Source organism: Pongo pygmaeus, chromosome 11 (assembly GCF_028885625.2).
Source record: "Pongo pygmaeus isolate AG05252 chromosome 11, NHGRI_mPonPyg2-v2.0_pri, whole genome shotgun sequence".
NCBI classification, from domain to species: domain Eukaryota; kingdom Metazoa; phylum Chordata; class Mammalia; order Primates; family Hominidae; genus Pongo; species Pongo pygmaeus.
In genome coordinates this window covers 34244430-34261912 of record NC_072384.2, presented here as the reverse complement: position 1 = coordinate 34261912, position 17483 = coordinate 34244430, and the positions used below count along the sequence as shown (strand labels likewise).

The 17483-nt window shown below is 41.0% G+C and overlaps 1 protein-coding gene across 2 annotated transcripts in view; it reads left to right on the top strand.

The window, feature by feature from the left end:
• MAP3K19 (mitogen-activated protein kinase kinase kinase 19) overlaps positions 1 to 14486 on the top strand; it is a 62336-nt gene extending 47850 nt beyond the window's left edge. The window contains exons 11-12 of one of the 2 annotated variants that reach the window (XM_063647397.1): positions 806 to 1503; positions 14420 to 14486. In XM_063647397.1, coding sequence (XP_063503467.1) covers positions 806 to 1503; positions 14420 to 14486 — 765 coding nt within the window. Of the gene's footprint in view, positions 1 to 805; positions 1504 to 14419 lie in introns of those variants that run through there. The other variant, XM_054477839.1, reaches the window with a different exon arrangement.
• Positions 14487 to 17483: the final 2997 nt, after the last annotated feature.

The window sequence follows — 17483 nt, the reverse complement described above, 5'->3', positions numbered from 1 at the left end:
GAGACCTTGTCTCCACAAAAATACTTTAAAAATTAGCTTAGTGTGGTGGTACATGCCTGTAGTCCCAGCTACTCAGGACACTGAGGTAGGAGGATTGCTTGAGCCCAGGAGTTTGAGGCTGCAGTGAGATATGATCAGGGCCACCGCACTCCAGCCTGGGTGACAGAGAGAGACTCTGTCTCCAAAAAAAAAAAAAAGAAAAAAAAAGAAAAAGATAGCACGGTGGCTCTACAGAAAGTACGCACACACGCACACAATTAGCCAGGTGTGGTGGCACACACCTATGATCCTAGCTATGAGCTGCTCAGGAGGCTGAGGTAGGAGGATTGCTTGAGCCCAGGAGGTTGAGGCTTCAATGAGCTGTGATTGTGCCAATGCACTCCAGCCTGGACAACAGAGTGAGACCCTGTCTAAAAACAAACAAACAAACAAAAAAAAAAAAAAGAAAAGAAATCTGTGAGGCAAGTATTGTTACCTCAGTTTTACAGATGAGAAAAACTGAAGTCAAAAGATTACACATTTATCCCAAGTTATACAGCTGGGGAAAGATGAAGCCAGGATTCTAGCCAATTCAAGCCACTTGACTTTAAGCCAATATGACATCCATCCACCATGTTTCTCATACCCATCTTGGCTCCACTGAAACACTGAATTTGCTTAAACACTTTGCATTTAGGAAGGGAGGTATCAACTTAGAGAAAGACAAGGGTTTAGAAAGAGAAGGAAAGTCAAGTGTCACCTGAGGCATTTTGTGAATAAGTTATGTCATTAATTTAATAACAAGGTATTATTGATTTGCTTCTAGGTATACTGTGGTCTCACTAGCCAAGGGCAGCTAATAGCTGTAAAACAGGTGGCTTTGGATACCTCTGATAAATTAGCTACTGAAAAGGAATACCGGAAACTACAGGAAGAAGTAGATTTGCTTAAAGCACTGAAACATGTTAACATTGTGGCCTATTTGGGGACATGCTTGCAAGAGAACACTGTGAGCATTTTCATGGAGTTTGTTCCTGGTGGCTCAATCTCTAGTATTATAAACCGTTTTGGGCCATTGCCTGAGATGGTGTTCTGTAAATATACGAAACAAATTCTGCAAGGTGTTGCTTATCTCCATGAGAACTGTGTGGTACATCGCGATATCAAAGGAAATAATGTTATGCTCATGCCAACTGGAATAATAAAGCTGATTGACTTTGGCTGTGCCAAGCGTTTGGCCTGGGCAGGTTTAAATGGCACCCACAGTGACATGCTTAAGTCCATGCATGGGACTCCATATTGGATGGCCCCAGAAGTCATCAATGAGTCTGGCTATGGACGGAAATCAGATATCTGGAGCATTGGTTGTACTGTGTTTGAGATGGCTACAGGGAAGCCTCCACTGGCTTCCATGGACCGGATGGCCGCCATGTTTTACATCGGAGCACACCGAGGGCTGATGCCTCCTTTACCAGACCACTTCTCAGAAAATGCAGCAGACTTTGTGCGCATGTGCCTGACCAGGTAAGAAACTGAAAGCAAGAGGAGGAAGATAAATGCCCGGAGATTCCAAGTGGCTGACATCTCCCTTGCAATTTATGGCCCATTAAAAGCTCTGTTTTGGTTATGAAGTCAAGTAGACAGTGATTTTGTGCTGAAAGTAATCATAATCAGTCATATTGGGTAACTGTGTTCATTGTTGTATCAGGGTATAGGAGGCAATGCTTCAAGTAGAAAGTGCCTTCATTAAATGTCTTATCAAGTTCTGTCAATACTTGCCCAAATCAATAGGTTTGCAAAATTTGTTAAAGATCTACTTATTTACCGATGAGACATCCTCCTAGGAACTGGCTAGGGTGAAATGACATCATCTTGCATTTAAAGTGAGGGGAAACATTTTGAGCCAAATAAACAAATGTCTAATTGGAGATTTCAAGCGTCAAATGGGGGAGTATTTGGTGAATCAGAAAAGCCTTAGAAAATTGCCTGTTTTCCCCTTCCTTATCTTCTCTCATATCTGTGGAATTAAATTCTGGGTAAAATGTTAGAACTGTAACTGTAATGTAATGGAGATTAACTAGTGCTGTGATTTTCAAATTTTTAGCCAGGTACTCTCTGCTCATAGAAATCTTAAATCAAAGAATAAAATAAAAGCAGAGACATGGCTCTAGTTAAAGTGTGTACCCATGGGGCGGGGAAGAGTTAAGGAGTAGGGCTGTGGGTGCTGGAGCCCACTCTAGGATACTGCACAGCAGCCCCAAACCCACCTACCTAGCAAGGCTCAACTTTAGTTGGAGGACAAGAAAGGCCTGAGACTCAAAGTCAATTTCCTGTCTTTCAAGGAAGTTTGCCTTCTTATCCCTAGGTGAAAAACTCCAGTGTCCCATCTTTTAGCAAGCACATATGGCAACCCCCAACTCTCAGGGGGTTCATTTTGCCTTTCTGAATGAATCTTAGAATCTACAGGTCTCCCTCTCTGCCAATGAATGTGCCTCTCTTTCAGTCTCTGTCTCTCTCTCCCAGCACATGTGTATCAGCCTGTCCTGGCTGATTTCAGGATGATTACATGGGCCAGGGCAGGAATGCCACTCCAGGGGTACAGTTTTTGGCATTGCTAGATGCAGGGACCCCTTAGGTTTCTAGAGTGGATTTTGTGGACAGAGCCCCAGTCACTGAGCTGCCCACCCTCTCAAAAAAAAAAAAAAAAAAAAAACTGCATAAATGTGTTGGAAAATCGTATAGACCAGTACCAGTTTTAGAGATTGGTGTTAACTCTTAAAACTATTGTAGTTGCTTTGTTCCGAATTTAACAATTACCTATATTATTGACTCACAGCTAGAAACCACTTGTTATTCTCATTTTCTTTCAAGTTGTGATTAAATACACACACACACACACACACACACACACACACACACAAAGTGCTTTAAAGGGTGGAATCTTCTTTTATGGCTCTCCTTTTGAACCGTTGCTTCATAAACTAAGCAATATACAATTCACACCACTAATAAAAATTAACAGGGTTATTGTGAAGGTTAAGTGAAATGGTGCATGGAAATTGCTTAGCAGAGTGTGGGGCACAAAATCAGGAGTTTACAGTTAATAATTATTAGGAAGAATACTAACATACCTTACCTAATTAGAGTCATATACAAGTATATAATTACCTCCTAAAATTCTATGGCAAAGACCCTGAGGACCCTAGCATCTCACCTGATATCAATAACAATACTCCCTGGAGATATGGATAGCCAGAAAATAAAGGGCAAAGCACTCTTAAACATTCAGAAATAGAGGTAATCAGGCATAGACTAGGAAAAGTCTGAAGAAAACAGAAATGAACTTGGGGAAGCTGAGAGAAATAAGCATGGAGGGGGTACTCCTATTGACAGATCAAGTTCTGGGAAGTCAGGCCAAGGAGTTTAGCTTTGTTGCAATAGGCAGTGAGGAGCAGGGGGCTGCAAAAGATTTGGGGTAGAAAAGGCCATAAAGAAAAGGGCCTTTGGGAAGGCAGGTCAGATGGCAATGTATTGAAGGGCCTGGGATGGATGCCACTTGAGACTAGAAAGCTCTGCAGAAATCCAGAGCTTGGATGCTGATGGTGGTAGAAGCAGTGGGATTGTAAAGGATTCCAGAAAATTTCAGAGAAAAGGTGAATCAAGACTTGGTAATGGAGCAGGATGATAGGATTTCATATTTTTGAGTCTGGATAATGGGAGAAATCACAGTTGTGAGAGAAAAACAGGGAAGGCAGCTAAACCCTTCCCACCCCCTGTAAGGAGACATTTGAAGCTATGGAATTGCAGCTCAGGAAAGCAATTAAGATTGGAAGGACACATTTAAAAATAATTATAACAGCCAGGTGCAGTGGCTCATGCCTGTAATCCCAGCACTTAGGAAGGCCGAGGTGGGCGGATCACTTGAGTCCAGGAGTTCAAGATGGAGACCAACCTGGGCCACATGAAGAAACCCCATCTTTACAAAAAAATACAAAAATTAGCCAGGCATGGTGGTGTGTGCCTGTAGTCCCAGCTACTCAGGAGGCTGAGGTGAGAGGATGAGAGGATCGCTTGAACCCGGAAGTTGAGGCTGCAGTGGGCTGAGATGGCACCACTGCACTCCAGCCTAAGGGACAGAGCGAGACTCTGTCTCAAAAAAAAAAATCATTATAAGGTTGATTGCTACAGTCATAACAAAATTATGGGGCTGAGGAAAATATTTTGAAAATGCTCACAATGGAAGCTAACAGAAATGCATGGCATCAAGTCTAGCACATAACTGGAGAAGGGAAGGGAGGAAGGGAAGGGAGTTGCCCCAAGGTGTAAGAAGAAACAAGAGGACAGAGTGTGCCTAAGTCTAAGCAGAGGTAGTTTCAGGTAGGAGGGAGTAGTGAATATTTCAAGTGCTACAGAAATGACAAACAGCTCATTAAATTTGGTTAATTTCAAGAGGGCAATTTCTATAGAGGAATGGGCCTAATGGTTAAGAATACAGGAGGGAAGTCACCGAGCTTAGCCTTGTTAGAGACATTTGGCAGCAATTTTTAAAATGGGATGGGCCAGGCGCAGTGGTCCACGCTTGTAATCCCAGCACTTTGGGAGGCTGAGGCAGAATAACTGATTGAGCCCAGGAGTTTGAGATCAGCCTGGGCAACACAGGGAGACCCTGTTTTTACAAAAAATTTAAAAATTAGCTGGGTGCGGTGGCTCACGCCCGTAATCCCAGCACTTTGGGAGGCCGAGGCGGGCGGATCACAAGGTCAGGAGATCAAGACCATCCTGGCTAACATGGTGAAACCCCGTCTCCACTAAAAATACAAAAAATTAGCCGGGTGTGGTGGCAGGCGCCTGTAGTCCCAGCTACTTGGGAGGCTGAGGCAGGAAAATGGTGTGAACCCGGGAGGCAGAGCTTGCAGTGAGCCGAGATTGCTCCACTGCACTCCAGCCTGGGTGACAGAGCGAGACTCCATCTCCAAAAAAAAAATTTAAAACTTAGCAAGTCATGGCGGCGTACACCTGTAGTCCCAGTGACTCAGAAGGCTGAGGTGGGAGGATCACTTGAGCCTGGAAGGTTGAGACCACAGTGAACCATGATCATGCCACTGCACTCCAGCTTAGGCAACAGAATGAGACCCTGTCTCAAAAAAAAAAAAAAAAAAAAAAAGTGGGTGGGGGAGCGGTGGTAGCTAGAAATGGTATCCAGTTCAAGGAAAGGATTTTAAAGGAGAGAGATTTCTGCATATTTTAAAGGCAAGAGAAAGGGCCTCCAGATAGTGAAAGAATTTTTTTTTTTTTTTTTTCCGAGACTTGCTTTGTTACCCAGGCTGGAATGCAGTGATGTGATCTTGGCTCACTGCAACCTCCGTCCACGGGTTCAAGCAATTCTCCTGTCTCAGCCTCCCAAGTAGCTGGGATTACAGGTGCCTGCCACCATGGCCAGCTGATGTTTTTGTTTTTTTAGTAGAGACGGGGTTTCACCATGTTGGCCAGGCTGGTCTCGAACTCCTGACCTTGTGATCCACCCACCTTAGCCTCCCAAACTGCTGAGATTACAGGTGTGAGCCACTGCGCCTTGCTGGATTTTTGGTTTTTGGTTTTGTTTTTTTTTTTTTACTTTTGAAATGACATAAAATATAATACTTTTACACAAAATACTTTTAAGAGTATTTATTTTCCATTTTCACCTGGAAAATGATCTGGTGGCCATTGTGCTTTTAAAATTATTAAAAGAGGAGGGGCTTCAAGATGGCTGATTAGAGCATCTGGCACTTACTTCCTCCACAAAGAACTAAAATAGCAAGTAGATAACCACATTTCAAATACAGCATCTGAGAGAGAACACTGGATTTCAACAGAGAAGTTACAGGAAACACCTGAGACATGGAAGAAAAGGAAAGGAAGGCAGTCAGTTTGGTTGAGATTGGCCGAGAGCCCACAGAGCCTCCCCAGTGTGGGGAAAGGGTGAGAGATCCTCAGTGTTCCACATTCTCACAGTGAACTCCTGCAGTCCTAGCCATAGGAGAACCCTTTAGTCCTTGCAGACACTGAGACTAGAATATGGAGCTGCCTGGAAACCATGTGACAGCATTGCTCCAGAGAGGGAGCTCACACCTGAGTCCTAAGCAGCTACAGCATGACACCATTTTGAGAGTCCAGCCCCCACCAGACTCCATCCCGCCCTGGGGTCCAACAGCCCCTGCAACTCCATATCCTTGGAACCCTACTTACATCTTCTTGTGTTTACCTGGAGGACTGCAGCAGTGTGATGCCAGTTGTATCCAGTGGAGTGGCCAGATCCCCAGCATTGTAGCACACACGGTGTCCTGCTCCCTAGAAACAACAGTGCAGTGCACCAGGAAGGCTGCTCCTGGGACAAAGGGAGCCAAAGCATGTGCTCCCCAGTGCCTAAGAACTGCCTACCTGAGGTGGCTATAACAGATAGCAACCCCACCCTTTCTAGCAGCAGGGCTGCCACACACATGCTCTGAGGACAGACTCTGCTGCTGTCCACTGCAGCTTCTGCTTAGGCTGAAGTGTGTGCCACTGGCAGTGACCCCACCCGCTTCAGCAACAGGGTTGCAGCACATTTTCATGTGCCCTGAGGACTGGCTTTCTTGGCTGCAGCTGCTGCCACCACCAGAAGCCAAACCATGAGCTCCCTGGAACCTGAGAGCCACCTGCCTGAAGCTGCTGCCACCAGTAGCAGGGCTACTTGCACGTGCCCTAATGACAGGCTCCCCTTGCCCACCACCACCGGAGCTGCAGCCACCCAATCATCATGCCAGGGCCCTGGGGATCACCCCACCCTGCCCACTACTGCTGACCCCTGAGTGTACCACTGGAGGGCCTGAGGAAAGGTCAACCAAGCCTGGCCCAGCAGCCCTACCGGTGTCTGAGCACATTGCCTAGGGCCTAGGGATTCTCTGCCCTATCACTGCTGGTATCTGTACATTCCTCCTGAGGACCTGAGGACTGGCCCATCCAGCCCATTGCAGCCACTATTAACACCAATGCCTGCTGCTATGGAGCCCAAGCATTATGCCAGTACCACTATTGCCATTGCCCATGCCATGCATGCTGCCCAGGAGTCTAAGGACCTATCCACCTACCCAGCACACCACTGCCACTACCAGGACCTGAGCAAGCCTTGGAGGCCCAAGAATTGGCTCATTTGAACCCACTAACACTAGTGCCCATGTATGCCACCCAGGGGCCCAAGGATGGGCATGCTTGACACACCACCACTACCACTCAGGCTAAAGGACTGGCCCACCTGGCATGCCAATCCCCAGCAAAACCTCACCACAGACTCCACTAACAATCACAGACTTAGCCGCTGAGGAAATCACAGACACCACTGGTACTGTTTACAGCTGAAGAAGTTATACTAAGACCACACTACTGCATACACCCAGAATCAAAGCTAAAGCATCCTACCCAATCAACACAAATAGATACATCTTCAGGAAGTCTTCCCTTATGAAAGCCAATCCAAAAATTTAAAAGAAGTGATTGTTATACCACATGTGCAAATTCATTCAAGAGCTTCGACAATAGACTACATCAAGCAGGAGAAAGAATCTCAGGACTTGAATACAGATCTTTTGAAATAACCCATTTAGACAAAAATAAAGAAAAAAAAAGAGTGAACAAAGCCTACATGACATGTAGGAAACTATAAATTGGCCAAATATACAATTTTGATTGTTCCAGAAGGTGAAGAGAAGACCAAAGGTATAGAAAATCTATTTAAAGACAGAATAGTTGAAACTTTCCCAGGTCTAGCAAGAGATTTAGACATCCAGATACAGGAAGCTAAGAGATCAACAAATAGATACAACCTAGAAAGGTCTTCTCCATGGTACATTGTAGTCAAACTGTCAAAAGTCAAAGACAAAGAGAAAATTCTAAGAACAGCAAAAGAAAAGCATCTAGTAATGTATAAAAGAACCCCCATCAGACTAACAGTGGATTTATCAGCAGAAACCTTACAGGCCAGGAGAGAATGAGATGATATATTAAAAGTTTTAGGCCAGGCACAGTGGCTCATGTCTGTAATCCCAGCATTTTGGAAGGCTGAAGTGGGTGGAACACCTGAGATCGGGAGTTTGAGACCAGCCTGACCAACATGGAGAAACCCCATCTCTACTAAAAGTACAAAATTGCCCAGGCGTGGTGGCACATGCCTGTAATCCCAGCTACGCAGGAGGCTGAGACAGGAGAATCGCTTGAACCTGGGAGGCGGAGGGTGCAGTGAGCTGAGATTGTGCCTTTGCACTCTAGCCTGGGCAATAACAGCAAAACTCCATCTCAAAAAAAAAAAAAAAAAAAAAAACCCAAAGTTTTGAAAGGCATAAAAACAAAACCAAAACTGTCAGCCAAGAATGCTATACTCAGCAAAGTTATCCTTCAAAAATGGAGAAAGTCTTTCACAGACATGCAAAAACTGATAGACTTCATCACTATTAGTGGCCCTACAAGAAATGCTTAAGAAAGTCCTATACCTGGAAGTGAAAGGTCATTATCTATCATCATGAAAACATATGAAAGTGTAAAACTCACAGGTAGAGCAAACCACACAAAAGAGGTAGAGGAAGGACTCAAACATTAACACTACAGAAAACCATCAAACCACAATGATAAATAACAAGAAAGAAAGAAAGAAAGAAAGAAACAAAAAACCAACCAGAAAACAATCAACAAAATGACAGGAATAAGAACATAAATGGATTAAAATTTCCAATTAAAATGGCTGAATAGATTTTTAAAAAGTGACCCAAAAATATGCTGCTTTCAAGAAACTCACTTTACCTGTAAAGACACATATAGACTGAAAGTGAAAGGATGGAAAAAGATAGTTCATGCAAATAGAAACCAATAGAGAGCATGAGTAGCTATATTCATAACAGATAAAACACACTTTATGTCAAAAACAGTAAAAAGAGACAAAGAAAGTCACTATATAATGATAAAGAGATAAATTCAGCCAGAGGATGTAACAGTTCTGATGCACCCTACACCAGAGCACCCAGATATATAAAGCAAATATTATTAGATCTGAAGAGACAGATAAACTCTAATACAATCATAGATGGAGACTTTAACACCCCACTCTCAACATTAAGCAGATCATCTAAACAAAAAATCAACAGAGAAACCTGGATTTAAATTGCACTTTAAACCAAACAGACACAGCAGATACCTACAGAATATTTTCTCCAACAACGGCAGAATAAATGTTCCCATTAAAACATGGAATATTTTCCAGGATAGGCCACACATTAGGCTGCAAAACAAGTTTCAACAAATTTTTAAAAATCAAAATCATACCAAGTATTCTTTCAGCCACAATGGAATAAAACTAGAAATCAATAACAAGAGGAACTTTGGAAACTGTACAAATACATGGAAACTAAACAACATGTTCCTGAATGGCTACTGGGGCAAGAAAGAAATTAAGAAGAAAATTTAAAAATTTCTCAAAACAAATGAAAATCAAAACACAACATACCCAAATCTATGTGACATAGTAAAAGCAGTGCTAAGAGGGAGGTTTATAGCAATAAAAGCCTACATCAAAAATGTATGAAGATTGGCTGGGCATGGTGGCTTACACCTGTAATCCCAACACTGTGGGAGGCCAAGGTGGGAGGATCACTTGAAGCCAGGAGTTCAAGACCAGGCTGGGCAGCAAAGTGAGACCTTGTCTCAAAAAGAAAAAAAAAATTAGCTAGGTCATTTGGGAGGCTAGGGTGGGAGGATTGCTTGAACCCAAGAGTTCGAGACTGCAGTGAGCCATGATCGCACCACTGCATTCCAGATGGGGTGACCTTTTAAAAAAAGTATAAAAATTTAAATAAATAATCAAGGAAACAGAAGAAAAAGAGAGCAAACCAAACCCCAAATTAGTAGAAAAAAAGAAATAAAGATCAGATTATGTTAAGTGAAATAAACCAGGCTCAGAAAGACAAACATTGCATGTCCTCACTTATTTGTGGGATCTAAAAATAAAAACAATTAAATTCATTAACACAGAGAGTAGAAGGATGGTTACCAGAGGCTGGGAATGATAGTAGGAGGATAGGAGTAGGGCAGATAGGGATGGTTAATGGATTAAAAAAAAATAGTTAGAAAGCTTGAATAAGACCTACCATTTGATAGAACATCAGGGAGACAATAGTCATTAATAACTTAATTGTACATTTTAAAATAATTAAAAGAGTATAATTGGATTGTTTGTAACACAAAGGATAAATGCTTGAGAGGATGGATAACCCATTCTCCATGATGTGATTATTTGACATTGCATGCCTGTATCAAAACATCTCATGTACCCCATACATATATACACCAACTATGTACCCACAAAAATTAAAAATAAAAAAATTTAAAAATCAATAGAAAAGTAATAAGGGTCAGAGTAGCATTAAATGAAATACAGAAAAAAATACAAAGGATCAGTGAAATGAGAAGTTGGTTAAAAAAAAAATAAAATCAATAAACTGCTAGCTAGACTAACCAAGAAAAAAAAGAGAGATGACCCAAATAAAAATCAGAAACAAAAAAGGAGACATAACAACTAATACCACAGAAATGAAAAAACCCACCAGAGGACATGATGAACAAGTATAAGCTAACAAACTGGAAAACCTACAGGAAATGGATAAATTCCTGGACACATACAAGATTGAGTCAGGAAGAAATAGAGAACCTGAACAGACCAATAATGAGCAATAAGATTGAATCAGTAATAAAATATCTCCTAACAAAGAAAAGCCCAGGACTGGATGGCTTCACTACCATATTCTACCAAACTCATAAAGAAGAACTAACACCAGTTATCCTTCAACTATTCCAAAAAATTGAGAAGGAAGGAATTCTCCCTAACTCATTCTATGAAGCCAGCATTACCCTGATACCAAAACCAGACAAGGATGCGAAAACCACAAAAAAAGAAAACTATAGGCCAGTATCCTTGATGAACACAGATACAAAATTCCTGAACAAAATACTAGCAAACCTAACCCAACAGCACATTAAAAAGATAATACACCATAATCAAGTGAGTTTTATACTAGTGATGCAAGGATGGTTCAACATGCACAAATCAATAAACATGATACATCACATTAACAGAATGAAGGACAAAAACAATATGACCATCTCAATAGGAACAGAAAAGGCATTTTCTAAAATCCAACATCCCTTTGTGATAAAAACTATCAACAAACTAGGCATAGAAAGAACATACCTCAATATAATAGGCCATATATGACAAACCCACAGCTAACATCATACAGAATGGGGAAAAGGTGAAAGCCTTTCTTCTTAGAACTGGAACAAGAGAAGGATGCCCACTTTCACCACTCCTATTCAACATAGTATTGGAAGTTCTAGCCAGAGTGATTAGGCAAGAGAAAGAATAAAAGGCATTCAGGCCGGGCGCGGTGGCTCATGCCTGTAATCCCAGCACTTTGGGGGGCTAAGGCGGGCAGATCATGAGGTCAGAAAATCGAGACCATCCTGGCTAACACAGTGAAACCCCGTCTCTACTAAAAATACAAAAAATTAGCTGGGTGTGGTGGCGGGCACCTGTAGTCCCAGCTACTCGGGAGGCTGAGGCAGGAGAATGGCATGAACCTGGGAGGTGGAGCTTACAGTGAGCTGAGATCGCACCACTGCACTCCAGCCTGGGCGACAGAGTGAGACTCCATCTAAAAAAAAAAAAGAGAATAAAAGGCATTCAAACTGGAAAAGAGAAAGTAAGTCAAACTGTGCCTCTTTGCAGATGACGTGATCTTATATCTAGAAAAACCTAAAGACTCCACCAAAAAACTCTTAGATCGATTCAGTAAAGATTCAGTAAAGTTGCAGGATACAAAATTAACATATGAAAATCTGTTGTGTTTCTATATACCAACAATGAAGTAGCTGAAAAAGAAATCAAGAAGGCAATCCCATTTAAAATGGCTACAAAAATAAAATACCTGGGAACAAATGTAACCAAGGAGGTGAAAAACCTCTACAAGGAAAACTACAAAACATTGATGAAATAAACTACAAAACATTGATGAAAAAAATTGAAGACACAAACAAATGCTCATGGGTCACAAGAATCAATATTGTTAAAGTGGTCATACTAACCAAAGTCATTTACAGATTCAGTGCAAAAATACCAATGTAATTTTTCACAGAAATATATACAAAACAATCCTAAAATTTGTGTGGAACCAAAAATGAGCTCAAAGAGCCAAAGCAATACTGGGCAAAAAGAACAAAGCTGGAGGCATCACACTGTGTCACTTCAAAATATACACAAAATATATACAAAATATATTACAAGGCTATAGTAACCAAAACAGCATGGTATTGGTATAAAAACAGACACATAAACCAATAGAACAGAGTAGAGAATCCAGAAATAAGTCCCCATATGTAAACCAACTTATTTTTGACAAAGGGACCAAGAACATATACTGGGGAATTGACACCCTCTTCAATATATGGTGCATATTCATATTCAGATGAACGAAGTTAGACCCCTATCTCACCATATACAAAAATCAACTCAAAATTGATTAAATACCTAAACATAAGACTCAAAACTATAAAATTACTAGAAGAAAACATAGGGAAACACTCCAGGTTATTGGTCTGTGCAGAAGCTCTTTAATATATAGTTCCATTTGTCTATTTTTGGTTTTGTCACCTGTGCTTTTAAGGTAAAGGAAAGCACAGAGTGAAGAGACGACCTGTTGAATGGGAGAAAATATTTGCAAAATGTTCATCCAACAAGAAACATATCTCAAAAGAAGACACAAATAGCCGACAGGTATACAAAGAAATGCTCAACATCACTAATCAACAAGGAAATGCAAATTAAAACCACCAAGAGATACCATCTTATCCCAGTTAAAATGGCTACTATTAAAAACACACAAAAATAACAGATGCTGGCAAGAATGTGTAGATAAGGAAACTCACGTACTGTTGGGTGTGAATGTAAATTAATACAGCCATTATGGAAAACAGTATGGAGATTTCTCAAAAAACCCCCAAAAAACTAAAAATAGAACTACCTGCTGTACGATCCAGCAGTCCTCCTACTGAGTATTTATCCAAAGGAAAGAAAATCATTATCTCTAAGGGATACCTGCATCCTCATACTTATTGCAGCATTATTCACAATAACAAAGGTATGGATCCACCTAAGTGTCCCTCAACAGATGAATGGATAAAGAAAACTTAGTATATATACACAATAGAATGCTACTCAGCCATAAAAAAATGAAATCTTATCATTTTCAGCAACAGAGATGGATCTGGAGTTCTTTATCTTAAGTAAAATAAGCCAGGCCCAGCAAGACAAATACCACATGTTCTCACTCTTAGGTGGGAGCTACAAAAGTAGATCTCATGGAAGTAGAGAGTAGAATGATAGTTATCAGAGGCTGGGAAGGGTGTGTATGTGGTGGGGCAGGGAGGATAAAAAGAGGCTGGTTAATGGGTACATAATTAGATAGAAGGAGTAAGTTCTAATGTTTGATAACAGAGCAGGGTGACTGTAATTAACAACAATGTATTCTGTATTTCAAATAGCTAGAAGAGAGGACTTGAAATGTTCCTGACACATAGAAATGACAAATACTTATTATATATCAATAAAGAAAGTGGTTGCACAATGTAGTGGGTAGGGGAAGTTACCTGTTTGTTAAAGCCTTAATAAATATTTATGTATCTGGAAAAAAAAAATCAAAAGATAGCCAATTTAACCAAAAGAATGCCTCTGGTATAGGCCATTGCAGCTAATCATTGACTATTTCATTAGCTCATTGGTTCATTAACTGGCTCATTGACTGATACCTTTCTAAAATCTTTTGAATTTCTTGAAGAAAAAAACTATGCCACAATAGTACTGAACAACTGTCTCCTTCTATTTTACGTTAATCCAGGAGTGCCCAAGATGGGATTATTTCAATTAATCACCAAAGCATATTTGAATATCTATTTTAAAAAGTTTTCAATTCTGGATTTTAATGCTTCTAAATTTTAAAAGTAAATGTAAGTGTGAATTTTACCATATGTAAATTAGACTCCTAACAAATTGAACAAAAGTACAATGGGAAAGCAGGTCCTAGTTTTCAATCACAATAGCTACCACTTTTCGAACAAGTACCATGCTATTGTTTAAAAGTTGTATATATATTATTTAATTCTCCCAATGAGTTAGGTATTATTGTTATCTCCATCTTACTGATGAGGAGAGTTTTAGTCACTTAGCTTAAGGTCACACAGCTAAAAATTGGAGACTGGACTCAACCCAAGTCTGTTTGACTATCAGAAGTTGTATTTCCATCTTTAAAAGTTCACATTTAAGTAGATCTCATTGGCAGTCTCATTACTGGGTGCTACTGCTTCTAATGTGTTTTTCCCTTCTTAGGGACCAGCATGAGCGACCTTCTGCTCTCCAGCTCCTGAAGCACTCCTTCTTGGAGAGAAGTCACTGAATATACATCAAGACTTCCTTCCCAGTTCCACTGCAGATGCTCCCTTGCTTAATTGTGGGGAATGATGGCTAAGGGATCTTTGTTTCCCTACTGAAAATTCAGTCTAACCCAGTTTAACCAGATCCTATGGAGTCACTAACTGAAAGTTGCAGTTACATATTAGCCTCCTCAAGTGTCAGACATGATTACTGACAGTATCAGAAAACATGTTCTTAATAACAACAAAAAACATATTTCAGTGTTTACAGTTTTGATTGTCCAGGAACTACATTCTCTATTGTTTTATATGACATTTCCTTTTATTTTTGGCCTGTCCTGTCAATTTTAATGTTGTTAGTTTAAAATAAATTGTAAAAACAACTTATATTTTCTTGCTTGGTGAGTAAAGACGCTTACTTAATTTGTCCAAAGCAGAGTAGAGGAAGGCAGGAAGGTAAGTTAAAGAGATTCTAGATTCTGTACTTTGGCAGCAATCTTAGCCTAAAAGATTCTAGGAGGCTCAAGGCCTAATAGGGAGGAGGTGAGGGCCTCGGCATTTCATTATCAGAGAGCCCCCAAACTCCTCAGATGTCTCTGAGAAATTGTGCTAGTTAAGGTGGCATCATAAACCTTGGGCTCTTTTCTCTGTAATTTATTTGTAGTGATTTGAAGTTTTTAATCTAGTTGCAGTGAATCAGGTCATTTCCATATGCAGAACTAGCTAAGCCTAAACCAGTTGGTAGGACAAAAGCTAGGTCTGATAAGGGAAGGATGATTTTTCCACAGACCTTTGCTCATTTCATTTGACTAGTTACCTCTGCTGAGATCATCCTTCAAATACTGCCATTCCCAGAACATTAGCAGACTTCACAAAAGTGAGCATGGATGAGTTAGTAGTATTACAAACCATTTTAAGTTGGTGGATTAAGCAATTTTTTTTTTAGACTGAGTCTTACTCTATCACCCAGGCTGGAGTGCAGTGGCATGATCTTGGCTCACTGCAACAACCTCCGCCTGCCGGGTTCAAGCGATTCTTTTGCCTCAGCCTCCCAAGTAGCTGGGATTACAGTTGCCCACCACCACGCCCAGCTAATTTTTGTATTTTTTGTGGAAATGGGGTTTCACCATGTTGGCCAGGCTGGTCTCGAACTCCAGACCTCAAGTGATCCACCTGCCTCGGCCTCCCAAAGTGTTGGGATTACAGGCGTGAGCCATCGTGCCTGGCCAGGATTAAGCATTTTTTATAAGGTTTCCATTGCTGTTGATCTCACTGATCCACTAAACTTCGCACCTATTGTTCTTTTTATTATTATTATTATTTGAGATGGAGTCTCACTCTGTTGCCCAGGCTGGAGTGCAGTGGCGTGATCTTGGCTCACCGCAACCTCTGCCACCTAGGTTCAAGCGATTCTCCTGTCTCAGCCTGCCAAGTAGCTGAGATTACTGGGAACTGCCACTGCGCCCGGCTAATTTTTGTAGTTTTAGTAGAGATGGGGTTTCACCATTTTGGCCAGGCTGGTCTTGAACTCCTGACTTCGTGATCCACCCACCTTGGCCTCCCAGAGTGTTGGGATTACAGGCGTGAGCCATCACGCCCAGCCAGCACCTATTGCTCTAAGCTATAGCCACAGATATTTTTATGGGCTGCCGTCATTTCAAGGTGGTACAAATACAAATTAACTTTAGGAGTATTCTAATACTAGTATCAGGATTTGTCAAAACCAAGCTGGTTTAGTTTTCATGAAATAAATGTGAAATGCTGTCCAGGTGAGGTAAAAACAGATTTTACTCTGGACATGTAACATTAGATGAGTCTTTGTGGGTATAACTATTCTCAAATTTTCTTTTTTCATATTTAAGAAATTAAGGATCGCTTCTCGGCCTTTTGGCTAAGATCAAGTGTAAGAAATTAAGGGAAGAATATGTCCTTTATTTTACTTCCTTGTATCTCAATATGACCAGAAACAACATAATTTTGAAAGGTTAGGGCTTATTCCTTTTCCATTTTGGAGGGATCTTCAGCATTCTTTCAAATCTGAATATTATATTGGACTTTAAAGCAACTATTTACAATCAAGCCTGTTAAATCCTATGGGGAAAGGGCAAAGAGTAAGACCTGTTAATACTGTGTATAGAGACCACAGTAATGGACACATGAAGTTGGTGTTAACAAGTTACTCCTATTCTACTGAAATATAAGGGTACTGAAGACAATTTGGGAATATTGAACAGCATCTTCAAAAAGCTGAAGTTTTGGCCGGGTAGGGTGGCTCACCCCTGTAATCCCAGCACTTTGAGAGGCCGAGGCGGGTGGATCACTTGAGGTCAGGAGTTGGAGACCAGCCTGGCCAACATGCTGAAACCCCATCTCTACTAAAAATACAAAAAATTAGCTGGGCATGGTGGCGTGTGCCTGTAATCCCAATTACTTGGGAGGCTGAGGCAGGAGAATCGCTTGAACCTGGAAGGCGGGGTTGCAGTGAGCCGAGATTGCACCACTGCACTCCAGCCTGGGCAACAAAAGCGAAACTCCATCTCAAAAAAAAAAAAAAAAAAAAGCTGAAGTTTTCAATAGGCAAGCCTTGGTCCTCAAAGCTTCTGTGTTTTTGTTATTCACTGTGTTTAAGAGATGAACAATTGTTTGGAATTACACTCTTTCATTATTATTGCCCACATGTGTGCTCTCTTCCTTTTGAAGAGGGTCTGAAAGGAGGTTGGGAGTGGAGGTAGGGTGGGGCTGGGATGGCTAGCATTCACTGAGCTTTTAGAAGAAAAAGGCATATCATTTCATTCTAGCTGCTGATTGGGATGGTAGTATTGTCCTCCCTTTATTATTCTGAGTACTTTAATGGTATGAAAAGCTTTTCATTGTTCACCTAGCAGTAATACTGTCCTCCCTTCCATGAGCATCACCCTTTTCCCAAGGCACAACCGCTGAGTTTTCAATCACATTGAAAACTCATCTTATTATGTACTAAATTCCTGTATGCTCTGGGCCCAAGCTCAAAGACATTTTAA